The sequence below is a fragment of the Salvia hispanica genome, chromosome 3, assembly GCF_023119035.1.
Source record: "Salvia hispanica cultivar TCC Black 2014 chromosome 3, UniMelb_Shisp_WGS_1.0, whole genome shotgun sequence".
In the NCBI taxonomy this organism is placed as follows: Eukaryota; Viridiplantae; Streptophyta; class Magnoliopsida; order Lamiales; family Lamiaceae; genus Salvia; species Salvia hispanica.
In genome coordinates, this window is record NC_062967.1 from 45,691,426 (window position 1) to 45,710,971 (window position 19,546).

The following is a 19,546-nucleotide window of genomic DNA, read 5'->3' on the forward strand; positions in this document are numbered from 1 at the left end:
TAGTGGGCTGGCTCATTTCTTTATACACGTTTTGTTTTATAAAATTAAGTCAAAAGCAAAAGACTAAAAACCTAAAATATGATTAAGGGGATGCACTTCAAAATATCACTTTTTAAGTTCACAACTTCCCATCAATATAGACCATCTGATTTCAGTTACGGACGCACATGATTGTACCACATCATCTGCTGGCAATTTGATTTAATATTCATATTTATTTGTACAAAGGGTAAGCATGGAATGCATATTTTGATTAGTTACACTAATTTCCTTTAACTGCCGTCATTCCCACATGGTAAGCTACAATATTTACTTTTTTAAAAAAATTAATCATACTTACCACATATTTCATTATTTTCTACGGTTGAAGAAGATTGATCCTATCTTCCATTATCGACTTACAGTTTTTACAATCATCATTATCTTCTTCTACAAAAAACTCATTTACACAAATTATTTGAGAAGTTTTCACGCATATGCACATAACCCTTGTTCTCGGTTTTATATATTGTTGAAATACAAATCGTAAATCTTGATTTCACTCCAAAGAAACGCGTCAATGGAATCAGACAATTTGCCAGTTTGTGAGTTTTTTTTATTATGCTTCACCCAAAGCCACTTCAGATAGGTCCCACTTCAACACAAAAATATGGCATGACAAACATATTTTGCACCATTAAAAATAAACATACTTAGGACATAGTCCTTATTTGAAAAGAAAGTCCACCTCGTTCGCTTAATTCCTCAATCGACTTTCCGTTCCAACCTCAAATGATGTGCAAAAGTTCACCCCCCTTTTTTTTAAAACATGGTAAGCTAAAAATTAGACTTTGCAAAATAAATGAATTTAAAAGCAATGCATGCGTCCTACGTGCGTGTGCTCAAATTATCCTTCATTCTTTCGTCAACAAAAAGTAGATTCCTCAATAAAACAAAATAGCATCAACAAAATTATACTTCCATCCTTCGGCTTTACTCTTACATACAAGAGACACTTAAACTTAAATCACGTAGCCAAAAACAGAAATCTCATAACAATCAATTTTCTGGCCCAAACAATCACATTCAAACAAAATAAAGAGACAAGAAAACATGTTATACTCCCAGCCACCAACGTACATACTCCCTACACAACCATGTATATGTACTAGTATATTCTCAACTCATCACTGATCTTGAAAACACAAAAGCAAAACTAAACAAAAGAATTTAAAAAAAAATTATACATACTCCCTCAACACTATACGTTTACTCCCTATCCATCACATAATGAAAAAAGACAACAATATAAAAAGAGAATTGAACATGAATACTCCCAAACATCACACGTAAACTCAATTCACAACAGTAAACTCTTCCCTCTCTACTTATCCAATCGTCACACTCGTCTCTCTAAAACTCAAGCTTTCTCTCTAAATATCACTACACAGAAGCACAAAAATCCTACTCCAGTCACAGCTCTCTCCTCTGTCTCTCTCTCGCTGCTGTACCAGCTACTGTCACCACTGCCGCTGTCTCAGCCCGTTCACGTCAGGTAAGCTCTCTCTCCCCTTTTCCCACTCTTAACTTTTTATTAGATTCAAATTGTCCGATTTCAATTGTTAGTGGGCAGGCGGAAGTATTTCCAAGAATTGGATTGAAGAGCAAACAAAAGGCAGTTTCTAACGCATTAAAGATCGAAACTTTGGGAGAAGAGTGTCATTCAACAATTTGCAGAAATTCAATTGGTGGACTACCGTGAATGTATATGCCTTAGAAGATTTCATAAATAACAGAGGATATACCTTTAATTGGTAGGAAGAAAACTTGCTAGCAACAGGAGAGGAATTGAAATTCGAGCTCTCTCGTTTCTCCTGTTATCGAGAAATTGTGCTATGGAATCAATGCATAACGATTATAATTTCTAAATTGGATTGGAGAGATATACCTTTTGTTGAATAGAACAATCTGCAATTGCAGGAAGTTTTTTGAAGAACACACGATTTTCTATACGCTCATCTTCTCAGATTTTGAATGAATGAGAAGATTGTGATTTGAAGAGTGTAAGACGTGTGTTTATAGATATAAAACTTGCATTGAGAAAAAAAATGATTTGGTTGGCGGTTGAGATTTTTGTGGAGGTGGAGATATGGTGAAGTAGTGTGGACCGTGGAGTTGGGAGTGGAAGAAGTTTGAGTTAAGTTTTGGGCTGCAAAAGAATTTATTTTAAGCCTTCTCAAATGGCTCCAATTCATATAAATAATTGGGCTAGGAGAATAATTGTTTGGCCCAAACACAAATCTATTTTCCATTGTCTATATCGCATATCTCATCCCTTCGGTTTCCATGCACATCTCTCTTTTTTTTCATTGGTCGTAAATCAAGTCTCTCAAATGTATAAAGAACTTGGGTTTAAAAGAACAAACGATGTCTTCGAGAACAAAATAAAAGATAGAAAAGTTGGGGTGTTACAACTTCATCAATGGAATCTCAAGTTTTCTATTAAGCAAAGTTTCGCATAAATAAAGCAAATGCTTGCACGGAATAAGCAAAGTTTAGCAGAAATTAAGCAAACTTCCGAACAAAATAAGTAAACATTTACGTCTAAAGAAGTTGCAGTTTGACAACAAAAGTAGCAAACTTTTAGATTATTATGCATCTTCCCATGCTTAATATTGCATTATTTCAAATGTCAATAAAGTGCACGTTGTGTGAAGTAAGTATCGAAGTCTGATTTTGCATTGTATACAGTTTACATTTGCAACAATTGCATTTTATAGAAAAGAAGTTGCAGTTTTCTGTTCTATTTTTCAATATATATACTCTTCCAGTTTCGTCGTTTACTATTCTATTGCATCCGATTTAGGCAACTCGAAAGTAGTGATAAATTAAACTTTGTTGTTTACATTATACGTGTGTGGAATATTCACTAAATGTACAAAGCATTGAAGTGCACTAAATGTTATATTGAGTCTGTGTTTTATAAATAATTGCGTCTAAGTACATATATTATTGCATTGAACGCAAAAGGATTGTAAGAGTTTTGAATAACGTATATATTTGCATAATAATCGGTCATCAAATGCATCATAGTCTAGACATTCGCTTTGATCCTAAAATTGATATCAAAATCTCATCTCCCGAACTGCATTCCTCTGCTTCGAATCAAGTCTAGCAATCAAACAACTAAAATGTCCAGGAGAACTCTTGAAATGGAGTGATTTTATTTCCTTCTCAATATGCTAAAACTGTTCAGCGTCGCGATCAATTACCTCATCAGCTGGATTCTTACAAAAAAACTGGATTCAGACCAGGGTAGTAAGCAATTTTTTGAAGTAAGCAATGTATCTCAATAAGTAAGCAACATTTTGAATAGCTTAAGCAAAACTTGTTATAGTCAAATTAAGCGTAGGTAAGCACAAGCAATCTTTTGTAAAAAAAAAGCAATATTTCGAATTGCACAATCAGAACTTTTCATTTTACAAAATTTCAAACAATAAGCACATTTAACAAGAAATTAAGCATGTACTCGAACAGAATAAGCAAAATGTTTAACAAATTAAACACTGTACTAAGTGAGCAAGAAGCAACTCATCGTATCCAAAATAAGCACAGTATAGCGCAAATAAGCAATCTTTTGAAAAAAAAGCAAGATTTCAAATAGCTTAAGCAAAAATTTTCAACACACAAATACCACACAACAATAAGCACAATTAACACGAAATTAAGCAAACAAAAAAAAAGAATTAACCACATTTAGGCATAGTTAAGCACAAAGAACGCATTTTTTTTACATAAAAAAGCAACATTTCTAATAGTTTAAGCAAAACTTTTCAACATACAGATATCATCCAACAATAAGCATATTTAACACGAAATTAAGCAAACAAAAAAAGAATTAAGTAACAAATCAGTCGCAATAAGCAAAAGGGATACAATGCTAAGCAAATACACCACACCAAATCGACATAACCAAGAACATCTAAATACAAAAAAAATGCAATTAAACAGATTAAGCAATTGAATCAACAAACAGAAATTCATGAAACAAGAACCAGGACACGCAGGAAATTACTAATTCACGAAGATTCTTCAACGTCAGGCTCTGTGGTGTTCGAAATTTCTCGTGGATGTTATAACTATATAAGTGTATAGGGAGTGTAGTGCTCCCCTATGATTAAGAATATAAAAATATAAAGACACAACCTGATCAAAGTGAAAATATGCATAAAAATATACGTGACCTAAATCAAATGAGATTAAGAAGATACAGTAAACTTAAAAGTTATATTAAATAAGCTAAATACGAAAAAAGAACAAAAAGATTAATAATTAAAATTACACATTTTTTTAATTATAATATTTATGTAATAAATAATAATTTTATATATAGTCATATTAATTAATAAGTCTTATTATGTTAGTATTTAATAGGGTTAGTGTGTAATTTAGATAAAATATATAAATATGATTGAAAAGTATAAAAAGTAAATGAGTTGAGAATATTCTTTTTTGTTTTGAGTTTAGTATAAATGGTTGGAGTAAAATCAATATTTAGTGTGATATTTAAACTAAAATGGGTTTGAATTTAGTGTAATGGTTGGAGATGGTCTAAGACGAAGGTGTGGTTGTCAACCTCAACATGTAACATTAATTAAATTAGAATAAAAAATAGATAGAGAGAAAATTTTGGTCTTCAGTAAGTAATACTACTATAATCTTAATTGATGTTATAATTGCAAAAATGTTGTTATCTTTTTTGCCAGACCAAATGAATATAAAGCTTATTTTGCAAAATTATAAAACAATTCTTCACTAACTTCAAACGGCATTTTACCCACATTTTGATGATTCCTTCAATCAAATCTATTTCTAAAATGGTGATTTAGCGTTGAGATTTGATTCTTCCATTCCGTGCTGGAGTACTATTCAAACTAATCTTATCAATAAAAACTCCAATACAATTGTTGAAAATTATAAATACATTTGAGGTTATTATTCTATTCCCTGCATGATGAGCTGTGGTCATCTATATATGGGGACATATATTTTATGCATAATTATTACATTAATCCATGGTTGAAAGTATAGATTAGTATATACTAATCCATGATTGATTAGCTAAGTATCCAGTCAAATGAAGAGATATAGATTAGAAAAAGATGTTATATCTTTGTCTTTGTAGGCAATGTGTTTGCTTCATTTCCCAATCCTAAAATATATGAGTGGGACTTAAGTTTAGCATTGGACCAATTCCAGTTCAATTGAGAGCTGAGACCAACACCTCAACCAAAGAGTTATCATCATCAAAAATATGCACATAAGTATAATACACATACACCTTTTCATCCAATTTAAAGCTTAATTAAGGGTCTAATGATGTTGATAAAGTATGCTAATCCACAGTCCTCACATAATTGCTTGGTTTAATGATTTTGATTAGTATAATAATGTTTCACTTCAGCTGATTTTGATTTTTGGTTTAATTATCTGACTAGTTCATATGCTCTAACATATCATATTACTTGTAATGATCACACCTAAACACAAACTAAGTTCTACTTTGACATTTCTTGTCAACCAATGCAACAGGTGTTTAGTTTAAACTTAATTTGATTTTTTTATTCTCATTTCCAACCTGAGGCAGATTTTCATAATAGTTTCCAGAACAAGAATCTTTGCTGGTAATGGCTGAAAATCAGGTGTCATTTTCAGCTACTAATTAACAAGCTTTTATTTAGTCTCTTGCTTAAAAATAAAGTAGCAATTTAAGATAAATCTGAGTTAAGAAATCCACATTGCTCCTACCAAACTCTATGACATCTCAATTTATAGCTTAAATTTATCTTGATTAGACACATCAAAGTCCAAGCACTTTTTAGTATGTCTAAGCAGTATGTGAAGAAACATGCCATGGAGAGGAGCAGGAACATTTGCTCCCCGCGGGAGAAGCCGGATAAGCCGATCACTAACTTATTTTCGAGGAAAATATACCCCATCGCCCTGCAAAGGACTTGCTCCGCGCTTTCTTTATCTTCTCTATCTCTGTCTTTGTCTCAGAACTCAACTGATTCCACCTTGACAGACTCTTCCACCCCTATTGATCACAAGATATCATTAGCCCTTCGCCTTATCGCCCCTTCTAAACGGAGAGAGACAACCCCCCTGCCTAAAATAGTGCTGCAGCCTACCGCAGATGCTCTTCTTAATCAAGAAGGTCCAAGGAGATGCAACTGGATTACTAGAAACAGTGGTAAGTAAGGTTTTGATAATACTATGTCATAAGTCATATCTATTCTCTTCTTCTTTTTTTCTTGTTTATGACTAGTATAAGTAAAAGCTCATGTTAACATAATCAATTTGATCAAAATTAACTTTGTTAGGAGCTGATCACTGTCTTCGAATTTTACTTTTTACCATTGGAATCTATTCCATGCATCACTGGCAGAAAAGCTATATCTAGAGGAGGTGGCAATCATTGGCAAAAATACATTTTAATTTTATTATGTACTAATCTAGTATATATAGTGGCTGTGATTCCAAAAAGGCATGATTATCTCAACTCCAAATATTTATTTTAATTTTTGGACCGGCCCTCTAATAAGTAAGTAGTAGGTAGAACAACATTGTTTATTCCTCAGCATCAATGATTATATTCTTGGTTTTGGATAAGCTGCTTAGATATTTTTTACTAACATAAACCTAATGCTTATTCACAGACAAAGTGTATGTACAGTTCCATGACGAATGTTGGGGAGTTCCAGTTTATGATGACAAGTAATTAAGCTATATATATGTATAATATCTTAGCAAATTTATATTAATGTGTACATATGTTATCTAACATTATATCAAACAGTGAGTTGTTTGAGCTTCTTGCAATGTGTGGAATGCTCATGGATTTCAACTGGACCGAAATCCTTAAAAGGAGAGAACTTCTCAGGTTAACTATAACATATGTTGTAATAATTGATTACAGTGTTGTTATGCAATAAAATGTTGATAAATGATGATTATGCAGAGAAGCTTTTAGTGGCTTTGATCCCAATATTGTATGCAAAATGGGAGAAAAGGAGATCATTGAGATATCTTCCAACAAAGAGCTAACGTTAGCAGAATGCAGAGTGAGGTGTATTGTTGACAATGCAAAATGCATAACCCAGGCAAGTTTTATTTAACTAGGCTTAATTAGACACAATTAATATATGTGATATAAATTGAGAAATAGTAGTACTATATGTTTTTGTGATGTAGGTTGTAAGAGAATGTGGATCTTTGAGCAGCTACATGTGGGAATATGTGAGCTACAAACCAATGATCAACAGATTCAAGTATCCAAAGAGTGTCCCACTGAGGAGCCCCAAGGCGGAGATCATCAGCAAGGACTTGGTGAGGCGAGGGTTCCGCCTTGTGGGACCCGTTATCGTCTACTCGTTCATGCAGGCGGCCGGGATGTCCATCGATCATCTCGTTGATTGCTTCAGGCATGGTGAGTGTGTGAGCCTTGCAGAGAGGCCATGGAGGCATGTCTGATTAATTATTTAGAGGACTAATTAATTATGTGTTTATCTGATTATGTTACTTGTGTTATTGTTTGTAAGTTTATCATGCAAGAATGTAGTAAACTTAATCTCCCGAGAATGGGATGGTACCTATCAGTTATTATTATTTGGAATATAATTATTATACAATGAGGATTTATTAAAGAGTAAAGTCCATTTTTTGTTTAAACTTATGATCGTCGATTTTGATCTAGAACATTTTTTTTAATACCGAACAATATAAATACCTCGCTATTCTTCATGCCAAATTGCCAACGTTATTGGATTTTGGAATTAATAAAAAAATTTATTTTTTGATGGCCACAACGGATTTGTAATACTCCATAAGTAGAATGAGAAAGCAAAAACAATTGGGTTGCGATGGGCCGGGTCCAGGGTGCCCAGCTTTGATGGGGAGACCCATCACTTTTTGGTTGAATTGGAATCCAAATAAGACAAAAACTATTGTTCAATGTATAAAACTCTATGGTGCATTAATTCTAATTAAAACAATCAATATTATCAAAATTAGATTTCTAAATCTCTAACTAAATTCAATACTAATCTATAATAATAAAAAGAATTAGAACACATAGATACAACACGCGTGACAATAAACTGGAGCAAGCCAAGCTTCTCAAGAAATCACCAAAAAACAAGTTGTGCAGAAAAATACAAAAAAAACAAGGGGCCACCGCACTGATTAGACCGCCACACCCACACCACGTCTGCAAATAGCAACCATCCAAACAACATTATCGTTTCAATTTTTATCTGCTCCCATTTTAGGTCAATTTTTTCAGCTCAGGTCTCTTGTTCAACCACAGCTGTCGATGGAGACCTGCACCTAAATCTACATTCCCTTTCTCCACCCCCAATAATTCACCAAAAACACTTTCCCAACACCAATTTCAGCTACCAAAACATTTGCATCTACAAACAAGAATGTGAAACTAAACCATTCCAAGATTTCATATTTACAATACATGGCATGAAGTTCAACATTTTATTTATCCAACAGTATATATTCCATGGCCCAAAGAAACAAAAGAAAATCAAAAGCTTACAAAGAAAGAAAAAATGCCGCCAAATCTACTTTGGCCTTTGATTCAAAGAATATTTACACATCACTGTCTATCGCTGCTGCTCCGACCTAAGGTTGACTCAAACGGAGAAAGCATAAAGATATCTAAGGCTCAACAAGCCTGCAAATTTATCACTCTCATACCTCAAAACTTGCAAGAAGTCCCAAGCCTCTGCCTCTGGCTAAGACTGATGGATTTCCGGTTGGCAAAAGCAGTCCTCAGAAGCTCCTGGAACTTGTCCAGAAACACTCCCCATTCTTCCTCGTTCATATCTGCCAGCTTTATGAAACTCGCGCTTGGAGGGAGCTGCTCATTTGCACTTCGGTGGTGTCCGGATGAGGAACTAGTATGATAACCATTATCAGGCTTCATCCCCGAGAATTTTGGGAACTTTGGGTTTTTCTCGCTTAAGCTGGTGTTTTTCAGAGACATTGACAGCTTCGGGATAGTTTTACTCTTTGTCAAGGGTGGAACGCTAACAAACCCATTCTCCTCTTCTCCTTCACTTTCCACTTCATCAATGCTCTCCTCTAGTTTGGAAAGAGGCATACGGCCATTAACACTTCCAAACCCAAAATGTAAGGGCATTGCTCCCATGAAGTCTTCAGTGGAGAATTTTGGGGTGAAGTCATGGCCACCTTCTTCAAAATCTATGTCAAACTGGAAATCATCAACAAATTCTGCTCCAGATTTTGGAGACGACAGCTCTTCAGCCATAACCCTTCTCGCCTCAATGCATATAACCTCGAGCTCACTTGGTTCCTCCTCACCACTGCGGAACTCCCTACTCATCATCTCACCAATCTCAGCAAGGCAGAGACCTTGTGCAGCAGCTTCCTTCAGGAAAGTTGTACAAAGGTACAAGACACGCAAGCATGCATCTCGAATCATAGGGAGCTCACTTCTTAGCATCTCAGCATCACGAGCAGGGTCAAGATTTTCTATGTACTCAAGTTCATCATCCGAGAAAGGAATGGAAGCTTGAGGCCAGTGAATCCACTCAAAATATGGGTCGTCTAAACTCTCAGGTAAGCAAAGGCCATGATCGATGGGGATCAATTCAACTTGACCAAACTGCCCAATGCCATCAAGTTTTCTAACTAAAAGGTTACCGCCGTGCCTGTCTGTGTTAAGAATCCTAATGTCTAAAATCCCAATGCGATGCACAGCTGAAACAGGGAAACTTGAAGTTCCATAGTCACTGGCATCAAAATCATGGGGAATGAACTGTTGAAAGGATGCAATCTTGCTAACAATTTTCTTGTTCTGGGGCTTGTTTCCCCCAACACCATCATTGACATTGAAGATTGAGTGAGTAATCTTCACTAATGCCGTAGGCGGAACATTTGCAAAATTATCATAGTCAAGGAGATAAGCAGCAACCTCTCTGAACCCAGTCTCCCCAACCCTGACAGAACGCTTTAAGCCAGGTTGTCCAAGAGCTTTGCCAACAAAGCCCTTTGGGTTATTTGGTGCAAATGGTTCCTCATCTGTGGGCTTAACAATAGCAACACACTCACTTCTGACATTCCTGAAGTAATACGCACCCCCAAGACCACTATGAACAGGTAGTGGATCAACACCATTCTTCATTCCCTTGACAATTTCCTTGACTAGATTTTTTGTCTTGGCAAAACAAGATGAGTGTCCCAATATCTCAATTGGCCCACTCTGATCTCTCTGTTGGATGTCCTTACCAGTGGGCGACAAACAGGGAGTTGACGAGCTTCTGTGGAGGAAATTCCTCGTCAACAGGAGAGGGGAATCCTTCCGAATGGCACTCAAATCATTTTTAAGAACCATATCACCAAATGTCAATGAACTCTCCTCAATGGGAAAATTCAGAGCAAGCTGCAACCTCCTCTTCACAGTATGTGCACTGTCACTCCTGTCCAACTCCATACCTAAAACACAACCCGACTCAGTTTGTACAAAAACACGTCTCCTACCCGTGGGCTTGCTTTCCATCATGTTGGTTTGAACGTGCTCCCCACCACCAAGAGGACTCTTGAAAAATGACACAGCCATTTCTGTTCGAACAGGGCTATCAAGGTTAGGAGACATGAAAGGTAGAAATAGACCAAGGGTGGTTCTCCTCACAGCAGGCGACCAAGAGGGCGATAGGTGTGAGATTCCCCTCCCCAACTCTATGTTTTAATGTCAAGCTCAGAAGTTGATTGTGAGTAAATGGCAAATAGTATAAAATCCAGTAAGGATCATCAACCACACAAACCAAGATCTAAATTCCCACCCTCCAAAAGAACCAAAAACGTGAATAAAGAAGAAACGCTGTGAAAGGAGAGAGATTTACAACGTCATAACATCAAGGAGCCATACATGACACCAGCAAGCCTCAGATAACAATCTGCAGAGGCAAAAGACCAACTAAGGTCACAAAAAGCTAATTAAACAATCCCATAATCTGGAAAGGCAAATAATGAAAGAAGTTGTCTAGCATAAACCCCAAAAGCAGTAAGTAACTAGATCTTCAAAATCAAAGATTTAACTAGCTGACTTACTCAACACGAATCAAGCTCAGTCCCCCAAATTAAAAAAACCACATAGATATGATATGATATCGATTAACAGTTTACTCAAATTACCACTAACAAAGAAAAGCATGATTACAGACACTATAAATCATTCCACGGCAAACGAGCTCTGGATAAAACACGAAGCGGCTACCACTAACTCAGCACCAACCACAATAAGTGTCGATAGACATTAAAATAAAAAAATTAGCTGCAAGCACAGCACCAGATAACTTAATCGGATCTGATTAAACGCCCGAATATACTCCAAACTCTATGCATAAGAAGGCTACAATTGGCAATCCTGCCGACTAAAATTAAGGACAATCATTCGCCTATCTAAGAAATTAATCATCTTTAATACAAAATCGTCCAGTAACATGAATGAAAGCTCTATTAATTCAACTCACCAAATATGTAGATCTGAAGAAATCTTCCTTTTCTTCCTCAGCTTCGGCACACAGCTAGGAGAGAGTTGAAAGAAACAAAAGTGGAAACATGAACGATTTAACGGTGGAAGAAATTGAGAAGCAGACGAACAAGGGGGCTAGAGTTTATATGCGAAGAGGAGTCTTCGCCTTCGCGCCCAAGCCACCAAAACCCTTCTGCTCTGCTTTCTTGCTTGCTGGTGTGCTCACACGTTCTCTCTCTATATAGCCCTTTCTCGCTCCAGTTCTATTTATGGATATGCCTCTTCTTTATAAATAAAATACTCCATATATTTTGTTCTCTTTCTTTCGCGCATATATGGTCATTTATTTCCATTTTTACCACTATTTTTTTATTCACTTTTTATTACGATACATTTCTTATAAAAAGAGTGTTGGATAATTGATAGCATACCAAGCAGTAGCACAGTATTATGTGATCACTAATTGATGAGTACTTAATATACATATATTTATTTCATTTTAACATATTAAAAATATTACTACTATGTAGTATTTGTTTGTATTTTTTATAAGTTCAAATTATGGAAAATATTAACAAACTGAGATTTGATTTTTGTACTTGTAATTTATAAAATTTAAAAATATCAATAACACATTATTTTTATTATTTGATATAGTACTAACTAACTAACATTTTCGTTCGAATTCTCTTATTTTACCAATTTTATACTACTATTAAAATTCATGTCATTTTAATTTTTTTTTTAAATAGAGCAAGTACTGTATAAACGCTCTTCTTTCCATTCTAAAAATAGTAGCCAGTCTCTCGTTCCATAAAAAACACTACTACCAGTTTCATATTTTCATTTTCATCTTCCCATCAAATTAGTTTTATGCCATCAAAAATGGAAAATTTCTTTTGGTTTAGTATCTTCCTTATTCATATTCTTTTTTTTCTTTTCTTTTTTTTCTTTCAATCTCTTATTTTATCCATATTATTTATTTTTTCTCATATTTTATTAATTTTGGGTTAAACCATGTCGTCCATCAATAAAACTATTTTTAATGAAAGAAGAGAATACTTGTTACTAGCCAGTAGTTGTTACTACTATTATATAATTTCATTTTTTTATTCATAAAATCAATCATTCACATAATCAAAATTTAAATTTAGTTATCCTTTTAAGTTTTAAGTATGTAATTTAATAGTTTAATCATTACTACTGCAATATTTTATTTATCAGATTTTTTTGTCTACTATCAAACATTTTTGTGAAAACTGTGCGACGCTATATTGTGTTACTAGTTCTATCAATCTATCATCATCGATTCATAGTATCCATTTGGGAGGTGTCTACGAGCGTCCACTACAGGAGAGCCGCGGCTCGTGGCTCTCCCGTGGCCCGGCCGCGGCTCCCTATAGTGCGAAACATGGGCTTTGGTGGCGAGTGCCACTCGCGTGGTCTGGCTGCGGCTCCCTTATTGCAGCGGCCACAAGCCGCGGCTGCTCTCCGTATTTTTAATTTTTTTTTTTAATTCTATAAATAAATCTATTTTTTTACCCCATTCCTACACAAATTCTATAAATATACCAAATTTTCCCCATTTTCTTAATTAAAATATACACAAAATGAAAAAAATAAATTATTTGGTGGCTTGGCCATGTCCACCATAGTGTAAAACATGGGCGTTGGTGGCCCAGCTACAATTTTGTGGCTTGGCCCGGCCAACTATAGTGGACATTCTACGGAGCGATCTCAGCCGTTGATGGGATTACCCGTGAAGATAACTCATTGGCAAATGACACTGTGACGTGTCCTGGTCAGCGAATCAAGGGGCTCTTCTCTGTTTTGCAATTTCTTGCACATAGACATAATTCTGGTAAATTGACTGAATATTCATTTTATTTTTTGAGAAAATGAGGAAAGAGAGAGATTAATTATCTTAAGTATCACCACAAAAGAAATTATCGTAGACAACACTTTAAAAAATCATAGTACTAACTAGTAGTAGTAGTAATTTTAAAAAGAGTAAATGCCAAAATTGGTCCCGAACATATGTCCATTTTACGTTTTTGGTCCTAAACATTATTTTTTGGAGTTTTTGGTCGTGAACATATGAGAATTTGATCATTTTGGTCCTGAACTAACTGTTCCGTTAAAAACTTAACGGTCAACGGGTTTAATCCCGATTTTGACCAAATTAGACTTTTAATTCTGATTTTTTACTCCCTAACTAATTCCCTAATTATTAAGTATTCATTTAAAATTAGAAATAAAATAATAATTTAGGATTCTTATTTCATCTTAAGCAATGCGTTTACTCCTTATTAATAAATAAATGACTCCACTCCACTCCAATTCAATTCTGCCTCAATTGAATCCCCAATTGCTTTTCCGCCAATATTTCCACTTCCAATCGAAACAATTATAAACTGATAATCATTAATCACCTCTTCTTCGTCTTCATCGTTATAATTTTCTTCCTTATTCGCGTCCTCGTCCATTTCCTAGTCGATTTTGCGCTTCTTCGAGGGCTTTCCGGCGCCGTCGGAGGAGGAGCAGGAGGCGCGCCGACCAGTTGACTCCCGGAGGTCGAGCTTCTTCTCCCTCCGGCACTGGTCATCATCGTCGACGAAGACCTCGTCCTCGTCGAAGTAGGTCGTCGAGGTCGAAGACGTACTTGACTCTGCGGCGGCGGTGGCTCCGGCGCAGGTCGCGCACCGCGGCGGGATCTTCCTTGGGAGGTCTACCTTTGTTCTTCTTCTTCACGATCTGCCCCATCTTTTTCGAGATTCCTTCGAGCTCGAGCTGTTTCTCTCTCTAAAGAAAAAGACAACCCTAAACAATTATTTATTTCTAATTTTAAATGAAAATTTACTAAAATAATTAGGGAGTAAAAAATTAGAATTAAAGTCTAATTTGGTCAAAATCAGGACTAAACCCGTTGACCGTTAAATTTTTAATGGAACAATTAGTCCAGGACCTAAATGATCAAATTTTCATATGTTCAGGACTAAAAAATCCAAAAGATAATGTTTAGGACCCAAAACGTGAAATGACCATATGTTCAGGACCAATTTTGATCTTTACTCTTTTAAAAAATAATTCAATTACATGTGTTTCTAAAACAACGCCACTTTGCTAATAAAACATTCAGTGACCACTAAGCTAAAATTTTCAAAAAATAGACAGATAGAATTATACTTTTGCATTTATTAAAAAAAATTGATGGATGAAATCATATTTCTATGTATAGCAACTAGCAAGTCACAAGTGGGTAAAAAAAAATTAAATTATAGGTGTATAAAAAAAATCAAATTGCCCAAACGGTTGTCCGAGCTTGGCTCGCCCCCTGAAGCATAATTTTATCACTAAACACAATTAGTTGCTATAATGTTTTAAGAACATTTTCATGATATTATTGGACAAGTAATTCTTATTTGAAAATACTTACATGTTATAGTATTATTATACTACTATTAAATAATTAATGAATGTGATTGATAGCTAATAGATATCGTGCATATATATAATGTAAGTAAGGTTATAATTTTTCGAGATATTATGTGAATTAATGATGATGTAATGGTTATATATAGAGAATTCTTTGTAATACCATCAAGTTGTTACATAACAAACAAACAAATTATGACACTAAGGACAAGTTCAATTCATTTGTTTTCGCGATGAGAAATTGTTATCATAACCCTACATTATTAGTAGACAAGTCATGTGCTACAAATTTAGTCTATAAAACATAGTAGTATTATTTAAATTCCATCCCTAACTATCTATAGAATTATTTATTTGTGGGATTTTATATATAGTCTAGGGTTTACAAAGTTAGGATATAATCCAATATTTGCAATTTTACGTGAGAAAACATATTATAGTAATTTAAATCAATTTTTTTATATATTTTAATTTTTTTAATATGTAATTTTATGATTTATAGGGTTTAGATCAGAAATAATTAAGTCGAGTTAAGCTATAATAAAACAAATCTAGGATCAAGTGAATTGACCGTATCATTAGCTCAATTTTATTTTTTTGTATCATATATCATGGTGGGAGGTATTGAAACGATGGGTGTAGGGACACTTTGAATTTTGTCAAGAAAGTGAAGAGTGTTGCTATAACACTGCTCAAGGCATCCTTGATGTAAGTACAGTAACTGTCAATTAAAAAGTGATTAAGAAGCATTAAAATATCTTTCTATGTGCACCAATATGAGACTCCTAATAATTGCATGTATAATATCAGACACTCTCAATGTCTGATGTATGACAACACTTTTACTATACTATTTTCTCAGCGGCCTTTTGTATTATATATTTTTGCAGAGAGAATTGTAGAACATAATTTGACATATTATTATTTTATGGGTAGTAATAAAAGTACATAAATGAAGTTTACATTTTAATTAATGTAGACAGTCTAAAATGATACATTTTGTACACAAAAACGGTTAATCTAAAATAAGATTAACTAGATTATGTCATTGTATTTGAGTTTAGAGTATATATTGAAGTTTACATAATTTTTATTAGTCAGACATTGTTCCAGATATTTTTTAACTACTAGTAGTATTTGTAATGGTAAGTTGGCAATAAGCCCTTATCTTTTCTCTATTTTTATAACCCGAAAACCATATACTACTCTTTGCCTTCATGCTTAGATTTCTTAGTAACAATTTCTAGATCACTACAAATAACATTTCCAACATAGAATATAATGTTATGTGACATTTACTTATTTGTCTTCTATCCATTCACCAATATATTTGATGGCTAATTAATCAAGTATGACGTGTAACTGAGTCTATCGGTTGGTGGGAGACTTATCTTCTTTTTCAAAATTCAAACTTTAAAAGCCAGTAATGTATTTTAAATGCTAATGTACTCAATTACTACAGCATTTATTTGCTATGCCCCAAATTCTGTTCTCATCTTTAGTTAGGCGTGGTGTTACTTTTCTTAATCATCGTTGTAAATAGGCCTATCAAAATGGATATCGGGTATTGGATACCCGATATCCAAACCCGAAAAAGTCGGATAATTGGATACCCGAAATCCGATTTTTCGGGTATCGGATCGGGATCGGGTAGTGAGAATTTTGGATTATCGGGTATCGGGTTACCCGATATCCGATCGGGTATACCCGAATTACCCGATTTATCCGATTTATTTTCTAAAATTAATAAATTATATTTTTATTATATTTAAATATAATTCAATTTCTTAACTATAATTTAATTAATACTTAATAGTTAGCATATAAGATATGTAATTTAATTTTTTTAATTACATTTTAATTTCATCGACTTGTGATATTTTGAATTTTTGATGATATTATTGTTAGATCTTGATTCTTATGAATTATTGAATTGTGTATTTATAAAGAATGAATGTTTGAACTTATGAATTTTGATGGTTATTGACTTATTGTGGATGAATAAAAGATGTTAATATGTAGTATAACTTATGAATTTTGTATTTTTCAATGTTTTTAGTTATTTTCTTTTAAATTCGAACTACTACAAGAATTTTGTATTTCTATAAATATGTAGTTATTTTCTCTTAAATTCGAGATACTATAAGAATTTTGTATTTCTAAAAGTTTGTAGTTATTTTTACTTGAATACTAGTACTTCAACTTTGTATTAAATTTGAATTAAATAATATTAAATAAATTCTAAAAGTTTGTAGTTAATTTTCAAAAATAAAATAAAATAAATTCAAAATCACAATTGGGACTGGATACCCGAGTCGGGTATCCGGGTACCCGAAATCAAATTCGGATCGGGTATTGGATTTTTGGAATTTCGGGATCGGATACCCGAAAATTTCGGATCGAATATCCGCGGGTATCCAATTTGACAGGCCTAGTTGTAAATGTTATGGAGTACAATTCTATCCAAAACCCTATAAAGATCTATGAGGGTATGGGTGATTTAGTCATTTAAAGTCTCTGGTCAAAACTATGATTGGATATGGAGTAGTACTTTCTTAACCATACAATAAACAATAAGTTTCCATACTTTAATTAGTTTCCATTTAATTTACTGTCACTAATTAAATAGCTGAACTAAAACAATGAAAAGTGTATCATGTGCACTGGCAGAAGTGGGAATTTCATAATTTATGAGATTACTTTAGGGAACATGATCTGATGCAATTGGTTGAAAAAGTAAAATATGTGTCCTCAAAAAAAATAGTGTATTCAATAATTTTACATGACTGATATGTAATGAAAATCATTTTCAACCATTTGACCAAATTTTACATGACTGATATGTAATGAAAATCATTTTCAACCATTTGACCACAATAATCCATGCCATAAATGTACATCATTTTTGGATGTGGCGAAACTATTGCTACATTTATTCATTCATTTATGGTCATTTGATTTTCATATGTGTGTTCGTTGATTTTATAATGTGCTTTTTTTTTTTTAATTCTCATTTGAAAAAAATTATTCTAATTTGATCCTTATTACACACACAAATATCAATTTTCATTAAATATAAGGTAGTTGTATTCACAATAGAAATCAATTGTACTGAAAAAAATACTACTCCGTTCAGTAAGGAAGATACTAAAATTGTGCTAAAATAAATACTACTCCCTACTCCATTCCAAAAAGGAAGATGCAGCTGGTGTAAATTCTAATCATCTGATAACTTACATATAATTCTTAATTTTTACTAAAAGAAATTATTTGAACCTAGGTTTCCAAAATCAACTATATATGTATATGAAGGAAAATAAAAAAAATTACAGTGACGAGACAAGTACATTACGTTGATAAATGACATTAATATAAGATGTGCTAGTACTGCTATTATTTATGCATAATTTGGTCCTAGTCTTCCAGTAGTAAAATTCTGATTTTAATGACACCAATGAAAAAAATAAAAATCATCTCGACCGCATAATAACTGAAGTAAGTAGCAATTGCTAAAAATAATTCTTTATCATGAGATTGATTTTTTCTCAGGTGTTAAACCTCAGCATGCTTAATTGCTTGACACTTTCAAATAGTAAAAAAAAAAATCAAAGTCTACACTGACTAATTCATTCTGCGCACATGGTAATCGACTAATCGCCAATCAGCAAGGACGTGAAAATCAAAGGGTAAACTATTTTGGATTATGACAATTAACCGTGTAGTTTTTTATTTAATTTCCCTGCAGTCGAATTCATTGACTAATTCAATTCTCTTTTTATTTTTTAAAAACTCACCGTCAAAATTAATAAGGAATTGACCATGACGATCTCGTACTAACTAATAGCAATTCATAACGAATTCCAAGGCATTGCGTTTCTTCAATGATTTGCAGATAAAAATAAAGTAGATATTGTAATTCGAAATTAGTGTTTTTAATTTTTTTTCAACTCCAGCAATTTGTGACCAAAGATAAAATTTGCTCTTGACCATTTACTTTCGTGTAGTTTCAAACTTATGCGCAGCATATGTAAATTATGAATATGTGGAGTATTCATTTCATATTTATCAAAGTTTTAGTACTGTTATAATTTACTTATAATTGATCATTATGTTTATAAGAAACTATTGATTGGGACAAAAAAGAAAATACATTTATTAACAATAAAAATGATATATACAAAACTTGATTAATCTGTTGGAATAAAGAGTCCTAAATCCAAAACCATAGCCATATATAGGTAAAGTTTATCCTGACTTTTTTTCAGTTAGATACTACTCCAAATTGAACGAACTCGGTTAAATTTATTCATTTAATCAAATTTATCAATAACAAAAATGTTTTAGAGACATAATGTCAATGTGACAATGGGGTTTAAATAGTAATTGTACATTGAATTTTATTTTTGAAGAAATTTATATTTTGTGTATATACTTTATTACCCTTAAAGTAATTAGCTTATTAAATACACTTATTTAAGGAAATAGAACTAATCATGCCTGTATAGTTTTGTTTTGACAATGTGGGACCTACAAATTTTGACGCATGATTTTTTTAATAGTATT

The 19,546-nt window shown here is 33.4% G+C and overlaps 2 protein-coding genes and 1 long non-coding RNA gene across 7 annotated transcripts; 1 reads left to right on the forward strand and 2 right to left on the reverse strand.

Annotated features, from left to right (window-relative positions):
* Window positions 1–642: 642 nt before the first annotated feature.
* LOC125217065 lies at window positions 643–2,091 on the reverse strand. The gene is made up of 3 exons (XR_007175557.1): window positions 1,928–2,091; window positions 1,785–1,853; window positions 643–794 (listed from the first exon to the last, which is right to left on the reverse strand). It is a non-coding gene; the product is annotated as an uncharacterized LOC125217065 (long non-coding RNA).
* A 3,735-nt stretch (window positions 2,092–5,826) lies between these two features.
* Window positions 5,827–7,685, forward strand: LOC125211125 (DNA-3-methyladenine glycosylase-like). Its single transcript, XM_048110829.1, has 5 exons — window positions 5,827–6,232; window positions 6,699–6,756; window positions 6,839–6,922; window positions 7,001–7,142; window positions 7,234–7,685. The coding sequence occupies exons 1-5, from the start codon at window positions 5,863–5,865 to the stop codon at window positions 7,510–7,512; spliced, it is 933 nt and encodes a 310-aa protein (XP_047966786.1). The 5' UTR covers window positions 5,827–5,862; the 3' UTR covers window positions 7,513–7,685.
* Window positions 7,686–8,468: 783 nt separating this feature from the next.
* On the reverse strand, window positions 8,469–11,810 carry LOC125211124 (phosphatidylinositol 4-kinase gamma 7-like). 5 transcript variants are annotated; one of them, XM_048110826.1, is made up of 3 exons: window positions 11,547–11,809; window positions 10,917–10,970; window positions 8,469–10,635 (listed from the first exon to the last, which is right to left on the reverse strand). In XM_048110826.1, exon 3 carries the CDS (start codon window positions 10,631–10,633, stop codon window positions 8,750–8,752), a length of 1,884 nt encoding a protein of 627 aa, XP_047966783.1. In that variant the 5' UTR covers window positions 10,634–10,635; window positions 10,917–10,970; window positions 11,547–11,809; the 3' UTR covers window positions 8,469–8,749. The 5 variants fall into 5 exon arrangements, with proteins under 5 accessions (XP_047966783.1, XP_047966785.1, XP_047966781.1 ...); XM_048110828.1 differs by having other exon boundaries at window positions 10,917–10,990; XM_048110824.1 differs by having other exon boundaries at window positions 8,469–10,970; window positions 11,547–11,810.
* Between the last annotated feature and the right edge of the window lie 7,736 nt (window positions 11,811–19,546).